The sequence below is a fragment of the Pagrus pagrus genome (assembly GCF_965226575.1).
Source record: "Pagrus pagrus genome assembly, chromosome: 24".
NCBI lineage: Eukaryota > Metazoa > Chordata > Actinopteri > Spariformes > Sparidae > Pagrus > Pagrus pagrus.
This window is the reverse complement of record NC_140206.1, coordinates 9317316-9330530: the sequence shown is the minus strand read 5'-3', so window position 1 is coordinate 9330530 and position 13215 is coordinate 9317316. Positions and strand designations below refer to the sequence as shown.

General features: G+C 41.6%; 1 protein-coding gene across 2 annotated transcripts in view; it reads left to right on the top strand.

The window, feature by feature from the left end:
- LOC311252995 (cilia- and flagella-associated protein 47-like) overlaps positions 1–13215 on the top strand; it is a 43794-nt gene that overhangs the window by 12939 nt on the left and 17640 nt on the right. For both annotated transcript variants that reach the window (XM_084346663.1, XM_084346664.1), the window contains exons 23-45: positions 524–710; positions 855–940; positions 1202–1418; positions 3273–3483; positions 4207–4318; positions 4763–4890; positions 5046–5146; positions 5637–5759; positions 5849–6074; positions 6188–6250; positions 6700–6837; positions 7166–7247; positions 7341–7433; positions 7526–7712; positions 8469–8566; positions 8949–9065; positions 9823–9957; positions 10471–10583; positions 11166–11316; positions 11566–11654; positions 11937–12023; positions 12583–12647; positions 12742–12878. In XM_084346663.1, the coding sequence (XP_084202789.1) occupies positions 524–710; positions 855–940; positions 1202–1418; positions 3273–3483; positions 4207–4318; positions 4763–4890; positions 5046–5146; positions 5637–5759; positions 5849–6074; positions 6188–6250; positions 6700–6837; positions 7166–7247; positions 7341–7433; positions 7526–7712; positions 8469–8566; positions 8949–9065; positions 9823–9957; positions 10471–10583; positions 11166–11316; positions 11566–11654; positions 11937–12023; positions 12583–12647; positions 12742–12878 (2946 nt within the window). The remainder of the gene's footprint in view (positions 1–523; positions 711–854; positions 941–1201; positions 1419–3272; positions 3484–4206; positions 4319–4762; positions 4891–5045; positions 5147–5636; positions 5760–5848; positions 6075–6187; positions 6251–6699; positions 6838–7165; positions 7248–7340; positions 7434–7525; positions 7713–8468; positions 8567–8948; positions 9066–9822; positions 9958–10470; positions 10584–11165; positions 11317–11565; positions 11655–11936; positions 12024–12582; positions 12648–12741; positions 12879–13215) is intronic.

Genomic DNA, 13215 nt, shown 5'->3' with positions numbered 1-13215 from the left:
TTGATATAAAAGTTCTTGGGTTGTGTCTTTTTAGCCCTTTCAAAAGGGATTAATTAGTGTGTGTAACCGCGATAGTCAGCAGCTAACTAGCTTACTACCCACAGATATAAGTAAATAATGAGAAGCCTCATTATTTTTTCCACCTCTGTCTAAAATCAAAGACAAATTGTTTCAAAGATGAAAGGTGCATGCTGCCACCTACTGTCCTGGAGTGTGTAACGTCATGTCTTTATGAAGAGTTAATGTAGTGGTGGTGGTATATGAGGCAGCAATTATGACCTTGAATCTCTAACAGCTGATGACCAAACAGTAGCAGTTGTTTGAAATGGTGGAGGAAAATGTCATCAAATCTTTTCACATAGTTTTAGTGTTGGCAAAGATGTTACAATACCTTTTACATTTATATTCAGCCATGATAACCAGTGAAATATGTGTATTTCTCATCTTAAAGTTGTTTGTAAGAGTGAGTCATGAAAATATCAGAGAAATAGAGGAGGACAGTCAAGGAAATGTCTTCCTGCAGGTGGACTGTTATGACTTTGACTTGCCACTGATGGTCAATGGAGTGAGATGGCCCACTGCTTCTCTGTCTCCTTTCCCCACTCCATCCTCCACCTCCTCCTCGCTGTCAGCTGGCAGCAGGAAGCATGTCGTCAAACCTGTGTCTGTCGCTATGGCGACACCACGGTCACAGCGTATACGGGCCACAGGTGGGATCATTAATGTGGAGTTGTGAGTGTGTTTGAAACTGAAGAGGAAATATTGACATTGTTCATGTACAAAACGCATTTCACACATGGGAACAAGTTCATGTGGCTAAATGTAATGCTTTTCTTTCCCTCGCTGTTTTTTAGTGCTGTGCTCACCACTGGAAATGTCCCCCTCTAGCCTGCAGTTCTATGTGAAACCTTTGAGACCGCAGTCTGATGCTAACACTAAGGTATCATTTTCTTGCCTCCTTCCATTCACATGTTTTTCTCTCTATTTTTCCCTTCATTCCTAAAGTTTCCCCTTCACTTTCTTACTCTCCTTCCTCACTTTTCTCCTTTATTGTTCTCATTTTAACTTCTAGCTTTCGTCCTACTGAGCATCTGACACAACCGTCTGACATGTAAAATAATTGCATGTTTCCTTTTTACTCATCTTCTGTGTTTTGGTTCTTTTGATCTCACTCCACATCTCGCTCTTCTCTCCCCTGCAGACCGTTGAGCTGAAAGCAGTGTGTGAAGAGAATGTCTTTTGGCGTATTGGTGTCAGGAAGCATGTAAACTGGTGGTTTGACTGTGCAGCAGTAGCGGTATCAACAGAGGACAGAGGAGAGGGAGAGATATGTACCGTGTCTCCATCATCAGGCAGTCTGGGACCCGGTCAGTTCATCTGTTTGTCGATCAGCATCAGCCCTGAGGCTATCAGAGCAGGTGAGAAATGATTGGAAACACACACAAGCATTATGATTGATTACTTTATCTCTCACTGCTTTACCCTTTCTCACACATACGAAGTCCTATGAGAAAATATAGCTGTTCTCTGATCACACCATTACAATTGATATCACTTGACCCCTTTCTCCCCTCACACACACACGTCTGGAGGAAAACTAGATAATACAAAACACAAGTCATTGCTCAGTAGAGTGAAACCTCCCTCAGAATATATTGTCACATAAAACATAAAGTAAATTTCAATTAAAATAATATTCAGTTAAAGAATGATGTAATGCAGCTTGGGCCATTGACCATAAAGAAGAAATTATGTCTCGCCCTGGGACTAAACATCTGAAGTCAATACATATTAAACCAGAAACAGACCAGTGGTTCTTTTTCATTTTTGTCCAGTGTCACCCTTCATACTGCCTGTGTGATGCCTCATAAGACTGCCTGTGACTTTAAAGAGCCTTAAACGTTATCCATTTGGAGAATACCATATGATAACCTTAGCTCACCCCAGGTCTATATCGTTGTGCACGAGTCTTGTTTCCCCAAGTCTCTACAACGGAGATAGTGAGTGCAAAGTAAGAAAAGTGCGCCTTGCTCAGCAAGTGCACTTTTGGTGTTTTCCTGGCCAGGCTTATCTTGTACAGCTGTGGCGTACTTGGGTATGGGGTTGAGATCAGAAAGAATACATTATCGTTCATTATGTGTGGGTGTCTTAGAGGCTGTTGCAATTATGGCCATGGCCAATCACTTTCACGACTTTCATCCCCCTGAAAAGCATGACTCTCCACGTGATGACACACATACAGTCTTCCTCAGTGGGAGCTTCTTGTTTTTTGCTACATGCAGAGTTTCAAATATCAACACAGAAACTTAAATATGGTGATTCCTTGTAAGTTGAAATCACTAAGATTCTATTGTCATCATTACATTGTTGATTCTTTGTGACATAAACACAATCCCTGTAGTGATCCACGTTTTTGTTTCTGGGAACATCACTTTGACATTTTATCCACAGTCTCTATCATGGCATGTTGGAGATCACAGCCACGTCTGCCTGTATTAAAATGCAGAGCTCCAGGCACTAGACTCGTTAAGAAGAAGATGACACGCTTAGTTGTTTCTCCAGTTATCCATTGTTTTGGATGGAGAAAACGGGGAGGACTAACAGGAACTGACCGTCCTGTGGGAGTTAGTAGCCGTTTTAATTGATCTCGGACTTTTCATAGAACTATTTGAATTGTTTTTGTGGTGTCGTTATCCAGCAGCGCCTGTTGATTAACAGTACAAAGTGTAGGATGATTAATTAGAATGACACGTTTGATGTGCAAATAAGTACAGAGGTGTCAGTGATTATTTTGCACAAATTGAAACAGTGGCTCTCTCTTGCATAAATGTGGTTTGACATGATGTTGTCAACATCGCTTCAGTTAGTACAGATGGAGCATTTACCTGCTGTATTCAAGAGAGTCAGCGGAGTAAAAGGTGTTGTTACACTCTGGAAAGAAGACAGAAATGTGTTGTTTTTGCCCTATCCTCCATTTTCACTTCTTCGACTTGACCTGAAAAATCTCATATATATAAAACATCTATGAATGCCAATAGGCAGACAAGTGCCCTGCGATCGCTGTGTTCATGTTCTTATACTCATCATGATTCTGTGCGATCAAGTTGAGAAGAAGGTCTGCACTGCAGATGGTTTTGTTAGAAGTATCAACAACATATATTGGCATCGGAAACTTGTAGGAGAAAACACTAGCAGCCCAAGCTGTGTCTTCCACTGCTCCACTGGATTTCCACTTGTGTTCTCAGCTTGATTTGTGAATTTTTTTCTCCTAGGGTCTGGACGAGTGACTAAACTGTCCCTCCCTCTTTACCTGGGAGTCAAGGGAGAGGAAAAGGGACATCAACCCTACAGAGAGCTGTCTGTCACTATTACTCTCCAGCTTCCCCTTATCACCATCCACCCCCCTCAAATCCTCCTCACACCAGTACCCCTGGAAAGAAATGCAACTGTCATTCTCACCCTACTTGCACTAGGATATCCTAGGTTGGTTTACACACACACACACAAACACACACACAGAGACGCACAGTATTTTCTATTCACCCTAGACCAAAAACAGTTGCAGTAGCAGTTTCATCTTTGAATCCCTCACTTTTGATTATTTGGATCATGACACACGGACAGCCACTTTGCGATCACAGTTGTCGTCGTCAGCTTTTTGGGTGAGCTGAGCAATAAAGATGATGGACTTTTATTGTATTTACATTTTTCTAGCTCGTGGCAATTTACCAGCTGTGTTGAGCAATTAGAACTAAATGAGTGTGGAGGAAGCACTGCCACCCACATAAACTAAATACATTTTTCATGCTAGTGGGATGTTTATCAATCAAGCCAGGACTCGTTATCTGGCAGGTCTGGGCTCATGTTGGATTTTGCTTACATTGTGAGGCAGTAAGCTGGTTTACATTGACGTCAATCTGTATGCACTATTACAGCTCTGGCTGCGTTTTCTGACCCCCTGGGACTGAACTGAGGAACAGTGTATCTCCTCAGAAATATATACATAAAGCTGGGACACTGTTTACATGCCAAGTTTTATATAAAACAATACAAAATGTTAGTACAACCGGAAAAAAGTTACAAAAAAATTACAAATGCATAAGACTGAGGTTTTTGTCACACATCATATAACATTTAAATCTAGTTCGGAGGTTCTGTCTGTCTGATATGCTCTTTTATATATTCACCGTCTGTCTACGTTTGCAGTGGTACCGGTGTAACAGCAGAAGCTGAAGAGGTGGAACTGGAGGATGGGACAAAGTTTCAACCTGTTTCTGTCGTGTTTCCAGAGGGTAACAACATCCCTGCCCAGGATCAGGTACACCCCTATACTATGAAGCCATGTCGACCAAAAATGGATGTCGTTCTTGTTACTTACTTGAGTTTTGTGTCATGTGGTCTCAATGCTTTAAGACTGTGTTAAAGTAGGTCCACACCAAGCCTAAAAAGAAACATCTACCATGGCTGTATTTATCTGTACTTTACTTTTTCTTACTATTTCATTTTGCTGTCAACAGTATATTCACACACTGTTCAGATACAATCATGTCTGTATAAATTTCGGTCACAACTTGAGGCTGTAAGAAGATCTTATGGTGTGAGCAAAACCCAATTTATGTGCAATGAATCTATCTGTTGATCAGGGGATACAAACTGGATTGATATAACAAGTGAAATAGGTTTTCCTGGCTGGTGATTCAACAGAAACACTGTCATGATCTGTAATATTATCCCACTTTCTCACTCTTATCTACAACCATAGAGACATCCAGTCAGCCTCCAGAACCAGGAGTCCGATGTGGCCTCTCTGATCTGCAGTGTGTCCTTCTGCTCTGCCGTCCCTCTGTCCCTCTGCACAACCATCACCTTCACTGACGACCAAGCCAACAGGTAACCGGGTTAGCACATTGTGGGTTTTGGTCTGTTCAAGGGATTTGTTGACAGTAGCAAAAATAGAGAATATCAATGGCACTATCTTTTAAATATATATTTTTAAAATTAATTCATTCTACATACTTCTCCCTTCTCTACTTCTCTCCCTCCAGGTTTAAGGCTAAGGTGTGTGCTATCGCTGACAGCTGTCTGTTGACAGTCTGGCCCTTCATGGCTTTGCACCGCTCTGAGCAACAGATAATTCTCAAGACTGGTACTTTATAACACACACACATACATCACACAATGTACCTGTGTCCAGACCTCTTGAAAGTTTGAGAAAAAGGTATTGGTAGACTAAATTAAACATTATTTTATAGCTGCAAGCTTTACTCCTTTTGGCAACATTCTCCATTTGGATTAAAATATACAGCACCGGTGTTATTTGTTTTGAGGCGAAGAGTGTTTTTCTGAGTGGGGGCACAGAAGAGTGTCAGGAAGTTGTACATAACTGAGCAGAGACAACAAGCACTTGAAATCTTTATACAGGCGAAAAGACAGAAAAAATAGCTTTCAACCTTCTCAAGTCAATCAGTTGTTTATTCTATAAATGTCAGACAATGGTGCAATATATGTCTTCAAATTACTAAGTATACATTTATACAAAATGTTTTATTACATGTTCGAATCAGTTTACAGCTATGATTATTTATACAGTGTTTTTCTCCTTGCATCTGATTGATTTATGTGTGACTGTCATTTAGGGGCGACAGCTGTTGAGGCGATCCTTCAGCACTATCGCACACCAAGTCCTGCTTCTGGTCCAACTTCATCCTCCTCATCCACATTTGATCACAATAGCTCAACATACAAGAACTCCATCTCAGGTCAGAAAATGTGTCATGTGTTTATATGTTGGTCTCTATATTTCTGCTTATGTCTCAGCGGGTAGTCTGTGTTTTGCTTTCCTCTTCAGACTCCTATCCAGGCAGTGACAGTGTAAGTGGTCAGGCCAGCAGGGACACAGACATCTCTCCCAACAGAGACACTCCAACGAATCCTGGCATCCCACAATTCCCTGCTGCCAATTCAGAGGAGGGAATATATTACCAGAATGTGTTACTGGCAGTGGAGAGGTGGTTTAGCATCTTTGGGTGGCCGACTGGACTGCACCCTATCTCTGTACCACACACGCTCAGAAGGTAGACCCAAGAGTTTAGCTCAGGGGCCACATTTGGAGTTCAGATTATGTCAGAGGACTTCCACTTTGAGGTATTTCTTCTATTATAATGTATGTCTCTCTCTCTCCCTCCAGAGTTGTGTCAAAAATTCAAACGAATCCTTCCAGCAGTAGAGTCAGTCAAAGTAAAGATTCCAGGTGTGTATATGAGGGGTGAATTTTTAGTAATAAAATTGTTATTGTAGTCGCTAACGAGTCATTATTATGGTAAAGCAGTGAAAGCAGTCTTAGCTAACAAGATGACAACATAACAGAGCTGGATGTTAAAAACTGGGTAATTGAAAAGAGTTGAAAGTGAGCACCTTGAAAGCAGATTCTGCCTGCTGAATAATGCTTTTATATGGAGATCTTAAGAATAAGTAGAGGCTCTCAAGTGCAAATAATGTTTGTCTGCTTTCAAACAGCAGTGGGCAGTCTACTCTGTTCATTATTGATTATTTAGAGGGTTAAAAAGGGTCAATAAACATAGTTTATGATACTTGAACTGAAGCTCTGGTGGGTTAGGGTTAGGGTTAATTTTGCATCAATGAGTGCATTGATCTGTCTCAGGATGCAGGGACATAACTATATTGTATTGTTGTGTTTAGGTCTTTAGTGGACATGCTTCACCACCTGACTGGCAAACAGATTCCTGGTATTCCTCGCTGTCAGACATTTTCCAGTGATATAAACCAGCGAACCAATCAGCTGCTGGAACAGCATGAAGCTATGCTGAATTTTCTCAGGTAGGCCTGAGATACAATGCAAACATGCTGCTGACATTGTTTGAACACTGACATCAGCTCAGACATGCAGTCTAAGTTATTGAGGAGATAAAGACCATTGTATGCCAGATCTGACTGAGAAGATTATCATGGAGGCCTTGCACGCACTTATAACTATTAGGTCGTATTTAAGAGAAGGACACCCACTGTCTGAAAGGCAAAATGCAGTCACTTTAACAGAAAGCTGAAGCCAGCAACGTTACATTGTCCATGTCTGAAAAGGGTTTAAATGACATTTTGGAAATGTCTTGTGCTCACTTTATAACTTGTATGCTAATTATTTGTTCAGGGTGCAGGGAGCCTGCCTTTGTCACATCAAACCAGCATACTTGCTGGACATGCAGGAGTTTAAACACTGGTGCTCTCTGCAGGTACAGATACACATGCACACACCCTTTGTCCTAGACCTACACTATGTAAATTAAATTGCAAGTCATGTACGTTAACATGTGCATTTTTCTTAGTCATATGAGGATGAACATGGTCTAGACAGCAGTGCTGACTATGAGTCTCTCAGCAAACGATCCTGGACTGACGTGCTGCTGCAAATATACAAGGTGAAAAAATGCTTTCTGCTCCTCTCCCAGTGCAAACCCCCAATCTCATCGTGTTAAATACAAGTACTGAGTATTCCTCTGCACATGCCCAGGTGCTGGTGTTGTATCGCGTGTCAAAGAGCGGTCTGAACACAACTGTAAACCACAAAGATACAAAGGGAATCCTCCCTTTCAGCTCACAGCCACTGGCCAGTAACATTTATTCATCCTGTGAGCTCCAGCTGCTGTCATGGCTCAACATGCACTACGAGAGCATGAGGGAGACCGTGTGGGGAACGGGTAGGACACGCAACAAGTACACACACATGTAGAAGGTTAAAAGGGTTTATTTGTCCCAGACTCATACACTATGTGCAGGGAGATACATAGTGATGTACTACCAGTGTTAACAATGAATAAGTAATAATGAGTAAAAATAAGAACCAGAAAGTGTACAAAACAATCAGGTAACAGCGTCTTATTTTTAGCTGGCACTAACGTTTGCTAAGGCCGGGTTAACTTGATGAGGGTCGCCAGCAGTAGGTCATATCAGCTTTCACCAATTAACATATTCTGTGTGTAATTTCATAATAAAATAAAATGTGGCAGCTGTCTGGCCTGTGTCTGTACTCAACCAAAGATCTGTGGGGGAAGAGACCCCACTCTGTTATGCCACTGCACAATAGAACCAATCACAAGTTACGAGAACTTCCGGGTTAAAAATGTTGTCACCTCATGTTTATAGATTATTATTATTATTATTATTATTATTATTATTATTATATATTTTGCAGCGTTTGTCATCAATACAGCTACGATTTGTTCTTCTATTAAGTCTTTCAAACTGTTGATACTTTTTCTTTTCATTTAATGTTTTAGTTTTTGTCCAATTCATGCTTTCTGAATTCAGGTAGGCCTTGTGAAAGTATTTCCAACACTTGGAACATAATTTAACATCCTGCTGTCAGGCTTGAGGCTGTATTTTTCAGCCCCTTTTTGATGCCTTCATATGTATTACTGATTGATTGGTAATTTCTGTGCTGTAATGGCTCACAGGTGGTGCCCCATCAGCACGCTGGATAGTGAATTTCGACCTGGACTTGACAGATGGACTGGTGCTCGCTTCTCTGCTTGCTGCCTACTGCCCTTACCTGGTCAGTGTGTGTGTGCATGTGCCTCTGTGTGTGGACCCTCTTCAGTGTGTGAGAGATGGTTGTTAATGTCTGTACATGGCACTGTGATTGATATGATGAGGACACAATTAGTCCTGAGCAAGATTAACGGTAACAGGGAGCCTGTTACCATTCTAAGCACCATTTTGTGTGTATGTGTGAGTGTGAGTGTGTGTGCGTGTGAGAGAGAGAGAGAGTGCAACTTTAAACATTTGATTTACAGAGCACGTATTGCAACAGAGTAATGGCTTAACAGGCAAGCAAGTGGCAGAGAAAGTAGAGATATGATCCAAATGAAACATGAGTTACAGATACACCTTGTCGTTGTTTTTAAATCACACTAGCCGGATGTGTTCCTAATTAGATCTGCAGCCACTTCCGGAGGATGTACACCACAACTAGCAGCCTGGAACAAATCCTGCATAACAACATCATCGTGTACAAGGCCTTGACTGCACTTTGTCTCAACCTAGATGTACAGGTAAGTACCAGGTGGGACCAGAGGGGGGCTTCACACAGGAAGATTACCTGTTGTGGTTTAGTGGTTTAGTCAGCTTTGCAATCTTTACATTATGTTTAATATGTGACATTTCAGTGTAAATTAATGCAATTGTGCTTGATGTCTTGTGTCCCTAAAGTCATAGTCTTAGTCAGAGCTGCTGTAAATCCCCTCGATACTGTATCCCCTGTTGTCAAGCTGACTTCCGTCGGTCCTGGAGGCTGTGATCAGTCCCAGGTCCCGGTCCAGGCAGTCTCTAGTGCCACCTGCTCCATGGTTATTGGAGCCAAAGATAGCCAGCAAAGAGTAACAGTTGTCAGTTAATCTGGTGATATGCTGCAGCTTATATTTTTGGAGCTATCTTTGAATTCTGGCCATATTGTACATATTACAACTTTGAGTTGTAATGTTTAGTTTGTTCAAATTAATCAACATAGGTGTACATGTAATGAGATGGTTTATAATGAGGTGAGACTAAATTTGCAGAGACTAAATCCTTTAAGATATCCAATACTTATTAGTACCACCCACAAGTGTGGGTAAGCAGTTACTTTGACAGAGAAATATTGGCTAATTACTGCATTAATTACCTAAAGTAATGACCTCTTTAGCGTAACTGGAGATGTTTAATATATCATGCTGATTATGTCAGAGATTAGGCAGCACTTTCTGTTGTGTGTCTTCTTGTGTGTCCCTGTATCTGAGTGCGTGTGTGTGTGTATGTGTGTGTGTTGTTCAGCCCACAGACTTGTCAGACCCCAATCCAGTGCAGATGTTAATGCTGTGTGTTCACCTGTACGAGAGGCTGCCTCAGTACCTGCCACTGCAAACCATAACACTCTCAGGAGGCCTTCACAGCACTTTCAGTAAACAGGTAACACACGCGCGCGCACACACACACACACACACACACACAGAGATTCAACAATGGTCTTCAAAGATACCCAAATAAAAATTTAACTGCATTCCTTGTAAATCAAATTCATGAGCACTGTGAGACTGAAAATGGTTTGGATAATAACCTCCTGGACAGATAATGACACACACAGACACGTACAAACACTGCAACTGGGATCACACACAGACACACATTAACAAGATTATAGACACACACATCCATTAATAGGATTATAGACACAGCCACACACACACTAACAGGATTACAAACACAGACAAATATACATTTGGGTAATGATCCACACTGTCAGGTTAAGCCACATTACAAGCTAAACAAAAACAGATGTCAGTTTTTCAGTGCTAAGGAAGATGGATTTCATTGTTGTATTGTTTTCTGGCAGCAGCATTTGTCGCCTGTGTTTATATGTATAAAAACGTGGCTAATTTGTATGTGTTTGTGTGTGTCTTTGCGTGTGTGTCGGTGCTGCAGGTGCGTCTGAAAAGCCCGTCCTCTAAGCCTGTCAAATACCAGGCCTTCATTTTAGGAGAGGATGGCCACCTCTTCTCCCTCCCTGATGGATCCACCGTCATCATTCCTCCAAAGTATGTTTTTTACCCAGAAAATTAAACTCACTATACATTATAAATATGGTTATAATCATGAAACATTGGTGCAAGCTTTTGTAGTGTGCTTTAACAATTAATACTTAACTTAAACCCGGTATTGTAAAGTGGAGAAGTGCTGTCTTTGCATCTGCACTTCCAAAGTAACTCTTTTTTTTTTTGCGTAGACCTGTGCCTGTGCAAAAAAGGGAGAAAATACTCTTTACTTGGCTACAGTTATTCATTTTTTTCAGTTCTTGAGTAAATTTAGTTTTGCCTTGAGACTGTAGCTCATTAAAATGTACCAGTTTTGCTCTCAAGTGAGGTCTCTCTCCAAAAATAGTTCATGTCCCATTTTGAAAACCTAGCTTTAGTCTGAGAAATGCTGTCTTTAAGGACAATGCCATTATGCAGAAAAATAGCTTTAAGATTCTGCTGATTCATTACTGTCATAACCTGAAAATGGGACGTTACGCAATAAAACAACTGAGTTGTAAAAACACTGTGTCGAGCATTCTGGTTCCTGTAGAACAGAGGCTAAATAACACAATGATTATCTGCTGGCTGTGGTGATTTTCACAGGGCGAGCATTGATCTAACCGTCCAGTTCAAGTGCTCCTTCCTGCAGCCCATGGAGGCAGTCCTTCTGCTCATCTCCAGCTCTCCTTCTGGCCTGCACGGCACCACCCTCGCCTTCTGCCTGAAGACCCATGTCAGTCAGATCGCACCCACAGTGAGTATCATTAACTAAAGGGGTTGACTGACTGTCACGCTACAGTTAGCGCACCACCGACATTGCAGTCGGCTCCAAGCCTCACTTACTGATTTGTTGAAAGCTTGCTAACTGTTTGACTGAAACACTCCTCAATAGCACGCTGTGTCTAACACACATCACACATAGTTTGGAGAACAGAGTGGATGGCTACAGCTGTTAACTGATAACTAGATGAAAGACTGTCTGCTTCTTGCTGTCTCCCCTTAGAAAACTGTCAAGTGCAAGTCTCCATGCTACCAGCTGAAAGTGATCCCAGTGCCCATCACTAACCCTTTCAACAAAGAAGCTCATTTTAGGTAGGTGTACACAGACTTTGTTGTCAGTATAGAGTACAAGTACTGAGAGAGTGAAACGCAGTTTAGCATCTAACCAGAAGTGCAAACAGCAGTTAGGTGTGGTGTTTGCAAACATGCATAGCTGTATAGATAACAGTGAGGGGTATATATATGAATACTCTAAGACAAATACAAGATAAACAGAGTGAATTGAACACACTGAAATATATAAAGCATGTGCAGCAGTTACAGAAGGAGCATTTTTGTGCTGTATTGCTGAAGTCAAACCTCTTGTGTATTTAGGGTGGTGCTGGTGGAGTCTCCAGTCAACCCACTGGAGCCTGAAAAGAAAAAAGACAGCCTCGTTCAACAGGCCTCCTCCAAGACCAAGTAACACATGCACCGTTCACAGCACTCAGCTTATACACACACAGTAAACACACAGTTAAAGGAATGTTTTGACAACTTAGCCTTCTTGTTTAAAGTTAGATCTAATTTTTCCAGTGAACTTTGGTGGAACAAGATACAATATGTTAATTAACATAGGCTAGGTGTTTCCTCTGGCATCATCCTCAAGCAGACTTTCCAAGCTAGCGACACATAAAAGCAGAATTAAGCATTAAAATGCTCTGTTTTCAGGTCAGAGCTTATTTGGTAAAAAGGAGAGGGTGTTCCTCCTGCTAGTGACAGCTTCAGAAGTGTGAGGCAAAGTATGAGGTGGTTCCCTGGGAGAGTACCGAGTTGTCATCAAGAATAGCTAGTTAGTATGCATCTCTCACCTCCTGAGATGTCTTCAAAGCTGAACAGTCCAGCTCCTCCTCCTCATCAGGAGTTGACTACAAGGATCTGAAGTAGGGCTGAGGTCATCTGTAGTACACCTGAATCAGCTTGTGTAGTCTGATATCTATGCGTTATGAATTATTTTCTATCCTCCGTCTCCCTCTTTTAGTATAGAGAAGATGACTTCAGACAAGAGCGGCGGGGAGGAGATGGAAGGCAAGTCCTCAGATCTCAGTAAGTATGAACACATATGCTTTGTACTCTGTTTAAGCTTATGTGTGAGTTATTACCTTTATACGTGTCTATATATGTTTGTGTGTGTGTCCAGATGGTGACGACAGCGAGTTCCTCAGTGCTGTGAGCAGCGTTTGTCTGAAGTCAGGCCAAGCAGACACGCTGAACATCTACTACCTGCCCTTCTGCCCAGGCACCAAGTACTGCTCTGTGCTGCTAGTTTGCCCACAGGTCTGTGTGTGTGTGTGTGTGTGTGTGTGTGTGTGCGCGCGTGTGTCTGGCTTGTCTGTCTGTTCCCTGAAACAAATTATTTTTAAACTCATTAATTCGCATTTTTGAAATTGCAGACGGTTATGAACACTTACTGCAGATACATTTCTAATTCATTAGACTATAGAGAAAACCTGCAGTGCATGCTAAATTAATTTAAATTAATTGACTGAAATCTTCATCCTGTCAGTGCAATTTGATGCTCTGTCTGCATGACGGCACCCTGGCTTCATTACAGCAGATTAAAAAATGGGAAATGGTTTGAGCCAATACCAAAATACTCGTTGCTAAATTTGTA